The sequence below is a fragment of the Argopecten irradians genome, chromosome 11 (genome assembly GCF_041381155.1).
Source record: "Argopecten irradians isolate NY chromosome 11, Ai_NY, whole genome shotgun sequence".
Classification (NCBI taxonomy): Eukaryota; Metazoa; Mollusca; class Bivalvia; order Pectinida; family Pectinidae; genus Argopecten; species Argopecten irradians.
In genome coordinates, this window is record NC_091144.1 from 40790155 (window position 1) to 40802595 (window position 12441).

The window sequence follows — 12441 nt, forward strand, 5'->3', positions numbered from 1 at the left end:
AGGCTATCATGTGACATGATGTAGGGGCTGTCATGTGACATGATGTAGGGCTATCATGTGACTGATGTAGGGGCTGTCATGTGACATGGTGTAGGCTATCATGTGACATGATGTAGGGCTATGACATGATGTAGGGGCTGTCATGTGACATGATGTAGGGGCTATCATGTGACATGATGTAGGGCTATCATGTGACATGATGTAGGGGCTGTCATGTGATATGGTGTAGGGCTATCATGTGACATGATGTAGGGGCTGTCATGTGACATGATGTAGGGCTATCATGTGACTTGATGTAGGGGCTGTCATGTGACATGGTGTAGGGGCTATCATGTGACATGATGTAGGGGCTGTCATGTGACATGGTGTAGGGGCTGTCATGTGATTCCAAATTAACTTATCACATGACTTATATATAACATATCTTGTATACTTATCATTTATCTATGCTTACAGCCGGCAGAAGGTAAAATACTTAGCCATGCTTTGTAGCTTGTCGCCTTTGTATAGGTATAAAACATCAATGTTATGTTAAATGTAGCATGAGTGAGTTCAGGGAGAATATTAAACAAAATGAAATTCTTTTTAAACAAGCCTTGAGGTAAGATCTGGATGTTTTGGTTTGGTATTTTAAAACACGGTGATCATTTTCTCCTTTGAAAATAAATGTTACTTACTGAAAGATTGAGAGAAACTGCCATTGTGCATGGTTCGAGTTCGATGTTGTACAGAGTGAATATGGCCGCTGACTCCCTAACATATGGTGGTTGTTAGTTACCCGTCTGTGTGTCTGCTACGAGGGTCCCGTCTTGTTTAGCTTTTATAGAATTATTGTAGTGAAAACTGTAAATTGTCTAATCCGGATGTCAATATGATCAGCATATTCCATCATATTACAGAGTTAGCTCCCTTGTGGGTAGGTATCCATTATGACGTCATCATTTTGTGAGAGCAATTTACGTCATTTTCTTCGACATTACGCTTGCAAACTCATAACGTCACAATCAATCCCTACCCGCAAGAGCAGATGAATCATAAAGAAATTGGCTTGTATAGCCAGGTTCTTGAGACTAAAAATGAAGAAGAAAATACCATACAATTGAGCTGAAATAGAGGGATCCGGATTAGACAAAGTATGGTTTTGAGAGTTTATATATATATACTGTACTCACAACACTGCCTTCATTCACAAACCCCCCTCATAACACACACATCTCTCGTCATTTTAAATACCCGCTACTAAATCATTCTCATTCCCCTCCTCTCCCTACTAAATTAACTGTCTTAGTCCTATAGAAATCCTTCAATTTAGAATTTTGTTGTCACTGTTATCGTTTCCAGACATAATGAGTTATCTGCCCCTAGCATCTTCTCTAGGATAACTGCAGACACTTCAGGGTTGATTTTATGTCCCTCTGAAAGAATGATCTGCCCCTGAATAATCAGTTAGTTATCTGACTTTTTCTCCTTTTGACATTGTATAGATTAACCTTCCAACAACTTTTATACTAACATTCCTAAGAGAATCTCTAAATTTTCGTTTTGATAAGTAAATAAGACAATTATCCCGTTGAAATTGTTAATATCATTGAATATTTTATTCTTCGAGTACTCTTCACTTTAAACAGTTAAACTGTAAAATCTTCAGAGTTCAAAAGGTATAGATTTAAAATAGGAATTAAGTTATCTCCCCTTGGTCTGATCTGTATCACGAGTACACTCTGTTAGATGAATTCCTGTACACTCTGTTAGATGAATTCCTGTAGAAGCTGCATGCCCTGATAGAGAGCCATTTACTACACTATATCATGCTTATATTTGTAATGTCGATAGCTTTATTCATATTGCTAGAGTTTTAAATGTATGTTGTGCTATTGTGATGCTTATCAGTAGTAGGTGATGCTTACCACTAGTTAGTCACTGAAGGAAGTTCCCAGATCGACACAAACAATTAATCTGAACCATTCTTGTAATATCATGTTTGAGAAAGAATTTTAAATTAACGGATTCAGTCTGGTTTTCTTTTGAAACAGAAAAAATAATCTTCATATAGAAAAGATAATATTACACAAGTCCAAAATAAAGAAATGTGTTCTTTGATGTTCAGAAGCTTTCCATTGAGATTGAATCATTCACCCAATGGTTGTCATAGTTACCTGTTGATTCTGGAACAGCCTCTACTAAAGACACCCTGTGGTCTTATGTAACCAGAGATATCCCAGGGTTACCTCCCTTTCCCTGTGATTGACATATTTAATTGTATTAACTGTGAGAGGTTTTGTATACATTATAACATTACATAGTCTTATCCCATAGTTACCTCCCCTTGACTTATTTGATTGTATTAACTGTGAGTGGTTTTGTATACATTATAACATTACATAGTCTTATCCCAGAGTTACCTCCCCTTGACTTACCTGATTGTATTAACTGTGAGAGGTTTTGTATACATTATAACATTACATAGCCTTATCCCAGAGTTACCTCCCCTTGACTGACCTGATTGTATTAACTGTGAGAGGTTTTGTATACATTATAACATTACATAGCCTTATCCCAGAGTTACCTCCCCTTGACTGACCTGATTGTATTAACTGTGAGAGGTTTTGTATACATTATAACATTACATAGCCTTATTCCATAGTTACCTCCCCTTGACTTATCTGATTGTATTAACTGTGAGAGGTTTTGTATACATTATAACATTACATAGCCTGTAGTCATATGTGAAGTCTATATTAATATCTATTAATACTTCCTAGATATATATTTACTGTATTTGTCCATTTTGGGGAGGGGGAAGGTGAAATCAAATTCGAAGGATTTCTTATCTCTTCTTCTGCTGTGAAACCTGAGATTTGTGAAGTTGAAATTGTGTATAATACTAAAATGAATAATTAAACCTAATCCATATATTTTCTCGAGTCTCACCATTACTGTCGTTTAGAACAAATATAAGTGCAAATTATACATGTAACAGACATTTTAAATCGTAGTGACTGATTCTGCTAAGCAATTTAATGTGAAGTTTCGCTACATATGCATTCAGTATTTGAAAGTGAGATGGAAAAGCAGAGAAAAGCAGAGAAAAAATCCCGGTTTCTATTGGCAGACATAGATCATTTTGTGGTGGGCACCAAAATCACTTTGGGATCTCTTAATTGTTTCAATTATTTATTTTTGTGTACTTATTTTGGTTCTGGAAATTTATCTTACAATTTCAAATCATTTTTTCGTAGTCCGTATTTGGAAAGTTTATGATACTTAATTAAAGTTAAATATCTTTATATGCCTTATACTTTTCATAACATTTTTACAATTAAGTGACATCAAATTTCCAATCCTAGTGGCCTTAATCATGCTTCAATATAAGTAAGGCGGCGGTACCTTAATTTACCTTAAACTTTGTTGATGACCTTTAGCTGTGACCACTGATTGACCATTGACCGGTAATGGCCTAGCTCTTTTACCTGTGAAGCTAGGTAGGGTGCCCCTGCTATGCCTACATTCTATAACAATATGTAAAATGATTGATTATAGTCTGTATCATATAAATGTTTGATTATAGTCTGTATCATATAAATGATTGATTATAGTCTGTATCATATAAATGTTTGATTATAGTCTGTATCATATAAATGCCATACTACTTGAGTAGTTTAGCTTTGTGAATTCAAGAAATATAAGCGTTTTTAGGTCATCTGACCCAAAGGGTCAGGATGACCTATAGTCATCATGCACCGTCCGTCGTCGTCTGCCGTGCGCCGTCCGCCGTCCGCATTGCGTAAACTTTTCATTGAAACAACTTCTTCTCAATAACCGTAAGGCCTAAAGTACTCATATTTGGCCTGTAGCATACTGGGATGAAGGGCTATCAAAGTTGTGAAAATAAATGAACTTGACCTACTTTAAAGGTCACAGGGTCAAATAGGCTAAAATCTTTGAACGACTTCTTCTAACTTACCAAAAGGTCCAGGGTACTCATATTTGGCCTGTAGTATGCTGGGATGAAGGGCTACAAAAGTTGTGAAAATAAATGACCTTGACGTACTGTCAAGGTCACAGGGGTCAAATAGGCTAAAATCTTTGAACGACTTCTTCTAACTAACCAAAAGGTCCAGGGTACTCATACTTGGCCTGAAGCATGCTGGGGTGAAGGGCTACAAAAGTTGTGAAAATTAATGACCTTGACGCATTGTCAAGGTCACCGGGGGTCAAATAGGCTAAAATTTTTGAAAGACTTCTAACTAACCCAAAGGTCCAGGGTACTCATATTTGGCCTGTAGCATGCTGGGATGAAGGGCTACCAAAGTTGTGAAAATAAATGACCTTGACCTACTCTCAAGGTCATAGGAGTCAAATAGACTTAAATCTTTGAATGACTTTTTACAACTAACCGAAAGGTTCAGGGTACTCATATTTAGCCTGTGGCATGCTGGGATGAAGGGCTACCAAAGTTGTGAAAATTGATGACCTTGACGTTCTTTCAAGGTTTCAAGGTCACAGGGTCAAATAGGCTAAATTCTTTGAACGATTTTTGTTAACTAACCCAAAAGTCCAGGATACTCATATTTTGCTGGTGGCATGCTGGGATGAAGGTTACCATAGTTATAAAAATGAATGACCTTGACCTTCTTTCAATGTCACAGGGGTCAATTAAGCTAAAATCTTTTAACTACACCTTTTGATTAGCCGAAAGGTCCAGGGTATTCATATTTAGTCAATAGCATGCTGAGATAAAGGGCTATCAAAGTCGTGGAAATGAATGACCTTGACCTACTTTCAAGGTCACGAGAGTCAAATATTCCAAAATCTTGAATTTTGAACTTCTTCTCAAGTTCTACCAGTGTGATTAAGCTGAAACCTGCATGAAATGATCCTGACATGGTCCCGACCAAGTGTTGTTATATTTTATGTCGATCCAAAATCCAAGATGGCTGCCACAGATGATCCAAGATGGCTGCCACAGATGCCATCTTGAAAACACATTTGAACTTCTTCTCAAGTTCTACCAGTGCAATTTAACTGAAACTTGAAACATGAAATGCGACTGATATGATCTTGTCAAAGTGATGTTATATCTCTGGTTGATCCCAGATTGAAGATGGCTACCATGACACCATATCTAATTATTTTCCTATACAGCTATTGCCAAGATAGTCAGATGACCGTTAAGGCCCTTGGGCCTCTTGTTTTTTAGATAATCATTATTTTGTAACACTACAATCAGTAAGTATATACCAGTAGTTTGTAATGTACAATTATGACAATGAAGGCCATGTTATCCATCACTATAAAGAAGCAAAATGGAATCAAGTTTAGAGATAGGTTCCCACGTATTTGTGGCCAATTTTAATCTCCTCAAACATACTGTCCTCCAGGGTTATATATAAGTGCTCTGTGTAATTCATTAGTTATTCCTGCTGTATAACGTCGATGACTTCAGGTAGATGTTCTTCATCCCTAATAGATCTCCCATCCCCAGGGTGATATTCCTCCTCCCCCTCCCCTCCCCTCCTCTTCCCCAGGGTGTCTTTGGTCCATTGTCTCACCCCCACGAGTAAACAATGATATTACCACACTGTTGAGCTTAGTGTCGTAGTAACCGTGGTGACCGTTTATAGATTTTCTATCTATAATTCTTATCTATATGAAAATTTTAGCAAAATTGCGAAAGATGAAAAAATATGTAATAAGTAGTGCATGAATGACTATTTGATTGTAATTTTCTCATCTTTTTTAAAAAAAACACCTATTATTTCGAAATGAAAATTAAAAAAAGTACAAAAATGTTTCATTTTAATCTTCAGGATAATATTGTTGAGTGAAATTAATTTTAAATTCATTTGTTCTATTTTTGCTGCCAGGTGGAATTGTGGGAAATGGTCCCGGGGGTGACACCATTATAGACATGCCTGGTGATGAGAAACCTAAGGTAGGTACATTATAACTCCAATCATCCTCCACATGTTTACTGAAGTTGAAGAAACTTATTTGTAATGTCAGACCTAGAGTTATCTCCCTTTCATGAAGAACTATTTCCTGAATTTATTTCTTAAATAGTTAAAATGTTTATCTTTTGAGTTAGTTTTCAATAAATATATAATAAATGTGTGTCCTATTTAAACCAATTGAATTAACGTTGTCAATGTAAATCTTAATAATTATCTTAAGATTCTAAAATGTTATAATGAACATGATGGTAGTTGAATATAAATTCTCAAAAGTTTTCTTTGCTTTGCAAACAAGGATCAGTTTTAATTGAAATATTTCATGCAGGTTTAGATTTAACAAAGTTTAATTCTGATGTAATTATATTATATTTGGAAATAGCATTACAGAAACTACTACCGTATTTGCCGTTATTAGTGCCCCCCCCCTCCCCCGCCTATAAGCGCCCCTCCCCTTTTCTGGAGAAGAGTTGAAGTTGTATAAACACCCCCATCCCATGGATTAAATTATGATGTTTTACAACATGTGATGCCTCTGACATCAGCATTGTATCCCATATTACATGAACTTGTGAGTCTTTTACATGTGAATCATGACTTAATAATGTGTTTCAAAGGTTAAAAGGCATATGCATGTTTACTGTAACAGATTATTGTGTCATGAGGACAGAAAGAGGTGAAATATTGCTGATTTTCAGTTCACTAATAAGCACCCCTTTTGTTACAAATTTTTAAGCGCTCTGGGTGCTAATTACGGCAAATACAGTATGTTAATTGTTCTGGTGCCAGTTGGGTTCAGCACTTTGACATGTAGATACTGTTATTGTACTTACATACTGCTACACAGGGCAGGTTTGACAAAGCTAAAGTCAAGATTTCCTCGGCATTTTCCAAGGATAGAAGAAAGGTGACTCGTCGTAGGTTGGGAGGAATTTTCCTTCCTGCATATTATTATCCCAGATTGTCTCCCTTTAGTCCCTTGACGTTTACCAACGTGTAGCTTGCTTTTGTACTATCAGGGTGGCAGATCTCTGGAATGGTTCCAACTACATGTAGATGTTGTCTCGTTTCTTACTCAAGGAATATTTTGAAACTAAAAATTGAAGAGGATTGGTTTTCAAAGTCATATATTTCAGATTTTCTTGTAAAGAAAACATCTTAAAGTTCATGAAGTATATAGAATGTACTTCTTGAAGCAGTCAACATGATGTCATACTAGTGATTACAGAAACCACAGAATCAATGATATACAATAGGATTTATATTTTAGTCACTAAAAAAAGTTATCAAATGTCTTATAAAAATATCAGAAATAACGAATGTAATTTTCATGAAAATAAAATCCTTCATATGTTTGTGATTATTTATCTTTATGAAGAGTACCAAATCGATTTTGGGAATAAAGAAGATGACTTTTCCTCAGCTAGACTTACCGTCTTTTAAGAAGTCCAAACAGAAAGAAGACGAGGTTTGGCATCCTCAATATATTGACATAATTTTATTCTTCTTCAGAATTCTACTCTTGGGTGTTGTAAAGTTCTTTTATTTAGAAGAAGCACCTCTATCTAATGTGGGTTCAAGTGACACAACTTGGAAGTTTTAGGATTCTGCTTATTATAGTCAAATCTAAACTATATTTTATACATTGCCTTTTTGGCATTCATTTACGTGAATTCAAGCCCAAAGTAAAGCTTAATTTCATACTATGAAGCATTAAATGCATATCTTTTTTCTTGTGGAATGTTTATAATAAATATAAAATCTAAAAACCTTCCAGCTATGGTAAATACTTTTTCTAATAGTTTTCAATTTCTTAATATCTAAAATAAGTACAGATAATAAATCACAGATAGAAGACTTTTTACTCTGCACACTTCTCAATAACATTGGGCTTTTAGTGGGGTTTTTTGGGACTGGAGTTGATGTTTCTTAATGTCACTGATTTCTTAAAAGTTTTTTTTTTATTCTTATTCTAATCTGTATTTGCATATTACAGAGTTATCTGCCCTTGCAGGTAGGTATTGATTGTGACGTCACATGTTTGTGAGCGTCATGACATCATATTTTTCAGAGAAAACAATGTGAATTGCGCTCACAAAATAATGACATAACAATCAATATCTACCTGCAAGGGAGTTAGCTCTGTAATATAGAAAGATGGAATTTCCCTCTTTTGATTGTGAATGTCTTTTATAACTTAAAAACTGTGTTGTAAGACACTTTGTTATTTATAATGTGTGTTTATATGGAAATGATGTATGTATTTTTATCAGAATGATTGTTTTAAACATGGTACAATTATTTTTAGTTTATTGTTTGTCACTTCTCAAGTGAAAGTATTTTTATTAGAATGATTGTTTTAAACATGGTACAATTATTTTTAGTTTATTGTTTGTCACTTCTCAAGTGAAAGTTCAACAGGGATCCATATGGACCCTAATTGCGCAGATTGGAAGATAGCTGACAGGCAGCTATTTTGGATTTTTAGGTCATCTGACCGAAGGTCAGGATGACCTATTGTCATCGTGTTTCGTCCGTCGTCGTGCGTTGTGTATAAGACTATTTATACATAAGCCAACTCCTCCTTAACCCTTGAGTGGATTACATCCATATTTAGTGTGAAACATCATTGGGGAAGGACAATCAAATTTTATACAAATGAGATAGGTCCGACCCCTAGGAGCAGAGGGGCGGGGCCCCAAAAGGGCAAATTTTCTTAATCTAAGCTTTAAAATCCTACTCCTCTTTCATCCTTGGATGGATTACATCCATATTTGGTGAGAAACATCATTGGGGAAGGACAATCAAATTTTATACAAATGAGATAGGTCCGACCCCTAGGAGCAGAGGGGCGGGGCCCCAAAAGGGCAAATTTTCTTAATCTAAGCTTTAAAATCCTACTCCTCTTTCATCCTTGGATGGATTACATCCATATTTGGTAAGAAATAACATTGGAGAAGGACAATCATATTTTATATAAATGAGCCTGGTCCAATCCCTAGGGGCTGAGGGGTGGGGCCCCAAAAGGGCAAATTTTCTTAATTTTAGCTTTAAAATCCTACTCCTCCTTCATCCTTGGATGGATTTCATCCATATTTGGTGTGAAACATCATTGGGGAAGGACAATAATATTTTATATAAATGAGTCTGGTCTGACCCTTAGGGGCTGAGGGGTGGGGCCCCAAATTTTCTTACTTTTAACTGGCCCACTTCCTGTTTTAAGGTTTCGGTCTCCGATCTCAATGAAAATTGGTTTGTAGGGGTTTTAAATGATGCTGAACAACATGTAAACATTTTCGTAAAGATTTTGGTATTCCAAGATGGCCGCTGGCCCACTTTCTGTTTTAAGGTTTCAGTCTCTGATCTCAATGAAAATTGGTCTGTAGGGGTTTTAATTGATGGCCAAACAACATGCAAACATTTTCGTAAAGAATTTGGTATTCCAAGATGGCTGCTGGCCCACTTCCTGTTTTCAGGTTTCTGTCTCCGATCTTAATGACCGACAATTGGTCTATATGGGTTTTAATTGATTCAGAAGGGGGAACTTTAGGTGAGGACAATCATATTTTATAATATAAGGGGATAGTACTCTCTGAGTCTCATCATTTGAACAATTAAAACTGATGTTTAATCATGTTTATATGTGTCTAATTGACACAAAAGTACATACAAAATAATTCATTTTGCTTAAGATGCATGCACAATCAGTACTTTATTCTATAAAGGACATAGTGCCATGAATTTTTTTCTGTACACAATTATTTTTATCTTGTCGTAAAATAAAAAGCTCAAACTTTTCAATGGTGGTAATGGCATAAATAAGTAACATTTGTAACGGAAAAAAAAATTGATAGTCTGCTCCTGTTTTTGATAGAGAAACACACCATTTTTCAGCAGTGTAGCGTCTTAAATAAAAGTTAAGGTGAATAAAGTTATTTGCAAAATAGAAAAAAATATGACTTTAAGATTAATAATTTCACTGTCGAGACATTGACTAAGTTCCTGATGGAGTCTTTAGGTGATTTGGCGGAATTCAATAGAAAAAGGAACAAAACTTAATCTAAAACTTAACTACATGTATATTAACATAACAAACGAACCAAACCTATCTTTTTCCTTTGATTCCACTTTAGATAACTTTAAAATTCCGTCAGTAATAGATAGTATTTGTCCTATAAGGGTTATTGTATTTCACAGTCACATTCCAACCATGCATTAAGTGTCTATTTGTTGTATAGGTGTTCACAAACGAGCTGGAGATAATGAGAAGTCAGTGACCTACAAAGCCCTATTTGATGATTTACTGCCACCTGCATTGCGACCTCATCACTGATGCAAGGTATTAGGAGGACGAAAGGAGGCCATACGTTTGTTGGTCATTTCAATGACTGTGGACAATCATCTCTGTACACACATTAGTAAGGTCAGTTTACAAGGTCAATATCAAAATACTCAATCTAGGGACATTATTTCTTTACATATCCATTAATGAAGGCACTTTCTGAAGAGAAAATAATAACTGGGAAGTCTTCAAATATTAAGAATTTGACGTCTTAGTTGAGCGGTACAGAAAGATATTAAGAATGTTAGTTATGTTTTATCTTTAGGATAACCAAAATTATTGTAAAATCCTTGTATAAGCCTGAACTAATCCGCAACCACTAGCCATACAAAGTATACCACACAATGTGTTGGTCAGTTCAAGGTCAGTGGTCACTCACCTCTGTACACACACACTCATGTGTTGGTCAGTTCAAGGTCAGTGGTCACTCACCTCTGTACACACACGTGTGTTGGTCAGTTCAAGGTCAGTGGTCACTCACCTCTGTACACACATGTGTTGGTCAGTTCAAGGTCAGTGGTCAACTCACCTGTCAGTGGTCACTCACCTCTGTACACACATATGTTGGTCAGTTCAAGGTCAGTGGTCAATCACCTCTGTACACACATGTGTTGGTCAGTTCAAGGTCAGTGGTCAATCAAGATTCAAAGACTGGAACAGTTGGTGAATTTTCAGGGATTAAGATATATTGAATATAATGAATATAAGTTAATACAATCTTAAGATTATTACAATCAATGATAACATAATACATGTACTAGAAATAAGGGAACTCTGATGTAGTAACATAAGAGTATTTTGTTATTTTGTGTAATTTTTGTTGTAGGGTTCCTTCAAGGTGTACCCACTACCTCCCGACCCGAGCGAGCCGCTGCCTGAGCGAGTGTTTAGTAACCTACCCCCAAGTACACCCGAGGAATGTGTGATTCGGGTCTACGTCATCTGCGGGATTGGTCTACAGCCCAACGACACGAGTGGCCTGGTCAGATTTCATTTCATTGATACACTATCGCTGTCCAATCATAATCTGTGACACAAGGTTGAAGATTTGTCCAATCAGAATGTGTGATACATGGTTTAAGATTTGTCCAATCAAAATGCAGGACACATAGTTGAATATTTGTCCAATCATTATGCATGACACATGTTCTATTAGTGACAATATGGCTCTCCAATCATAATGCATTACACATGTTTTGTCCGATATCTATCGCTGTCCAATCAAAATGCAGGACACATGGATGAAGATTTGATCTCTATCCAAATTATATTGTTTAGGATTGATAGGTATCACCACACGTTGTAATGTTTGAGAAGAAAAGTTTCTCCAAGATTTACATCAATCATTCAGGAATGTGTTTACTTACAGGCTGATCCCTACGTCGAGATCGAACTGGGCAAGAAGAAAGTGAGCAGTCGAGATGATTACATACCAAACTCCATCGAACCTGTTTTTGGAAAGTATGTCACACTACATGCCTCTAAAATGTACAAAATATTACACTTAGGCCTGCTGGTCGGTGATTTTTTAGGTCATCTGACCCGAAGGGTCAGGATGACCTATAGTCATCATGTTTCGTCCGTCGTCGTGCGCCGTCCGCCGTGCGCCGTGCGCCGTGCGCCGTGCGCCGTCCGCCGTGCGTTAACTTTTCACATTTTGAACTTCTTCTCAAGTTTGACTAGTGGGATTGAGCTGAAACTTACCTGAAATGATCCTGAGATGGTCCCGACAAAGTGTTGTTATTTTTCGGGTCGATCCGAAATCCAAGATGGCCGCCACAGCCGCCATCTTGAAAACACATTTTAAACTTCTTCTCAAGTTCTACCGGTGCGATTTGGCTGAAACTTGCATGAAATGATCCTGACATGGTCCCGACAAAGTGTTGTTATTTTTCGGGTCGATCCGAAATCCAAGATGGCCGCCACAGGCGCCATCTTGAAAACACATTTTGAACTTCTTCTCAAGTTCTACCGGTGCGATTTGGCTGAAACTTGCATGAAATGATCCTGACATGGTCCCGACAAAGTGTTGTTATTTTTCGGGTCGATCCGAAATCCAAGATGGCCGCCACAGCCGCCATCTTGAAAACACATTTTAAACTTCTTCTCAAGTTCTACCGGTGCGATTTGGCTGAAACTTGCATGAAA

At 36.6% G+C, this 12441-nt stretch overlaps 1 protein-coding gene across 1 annotated transcript in view; it reads left to right on the top strand.

The window, feature by feature from the left end:
• The window catches only part of LOC138334639 (myoferlin-like), a 101530-nt gene that overhangs the window by 71037 nt on the left and 18052 nt on the right, over positions 1–12441 (top strand). Inside the window, exons 38-44 of the mRNA XM_069283275.1 lie at positions 5868–5935; positions 7330–7551; positions 7948–7965; positions 10190–10220; positions 10866–10918; positions 11120–11275; positions 11663–11754. Coding sequence (XP_069139376.1) covers positions 5868–5935; positions 7330–7551; positions 7948–7965; positions 10190–10220; positions 10866–10918; positions 11120–11275; positions 11663–11754 — 640 coding nt within the window. The remainder of the gene's footprint in view (positions 1–5867; positions 5936–7329; positions 7552–7947; positions 7966–10189; positions 10221–10865; positions 10919–11119; positions 11276–11662; positions 11755–12441) is intronic.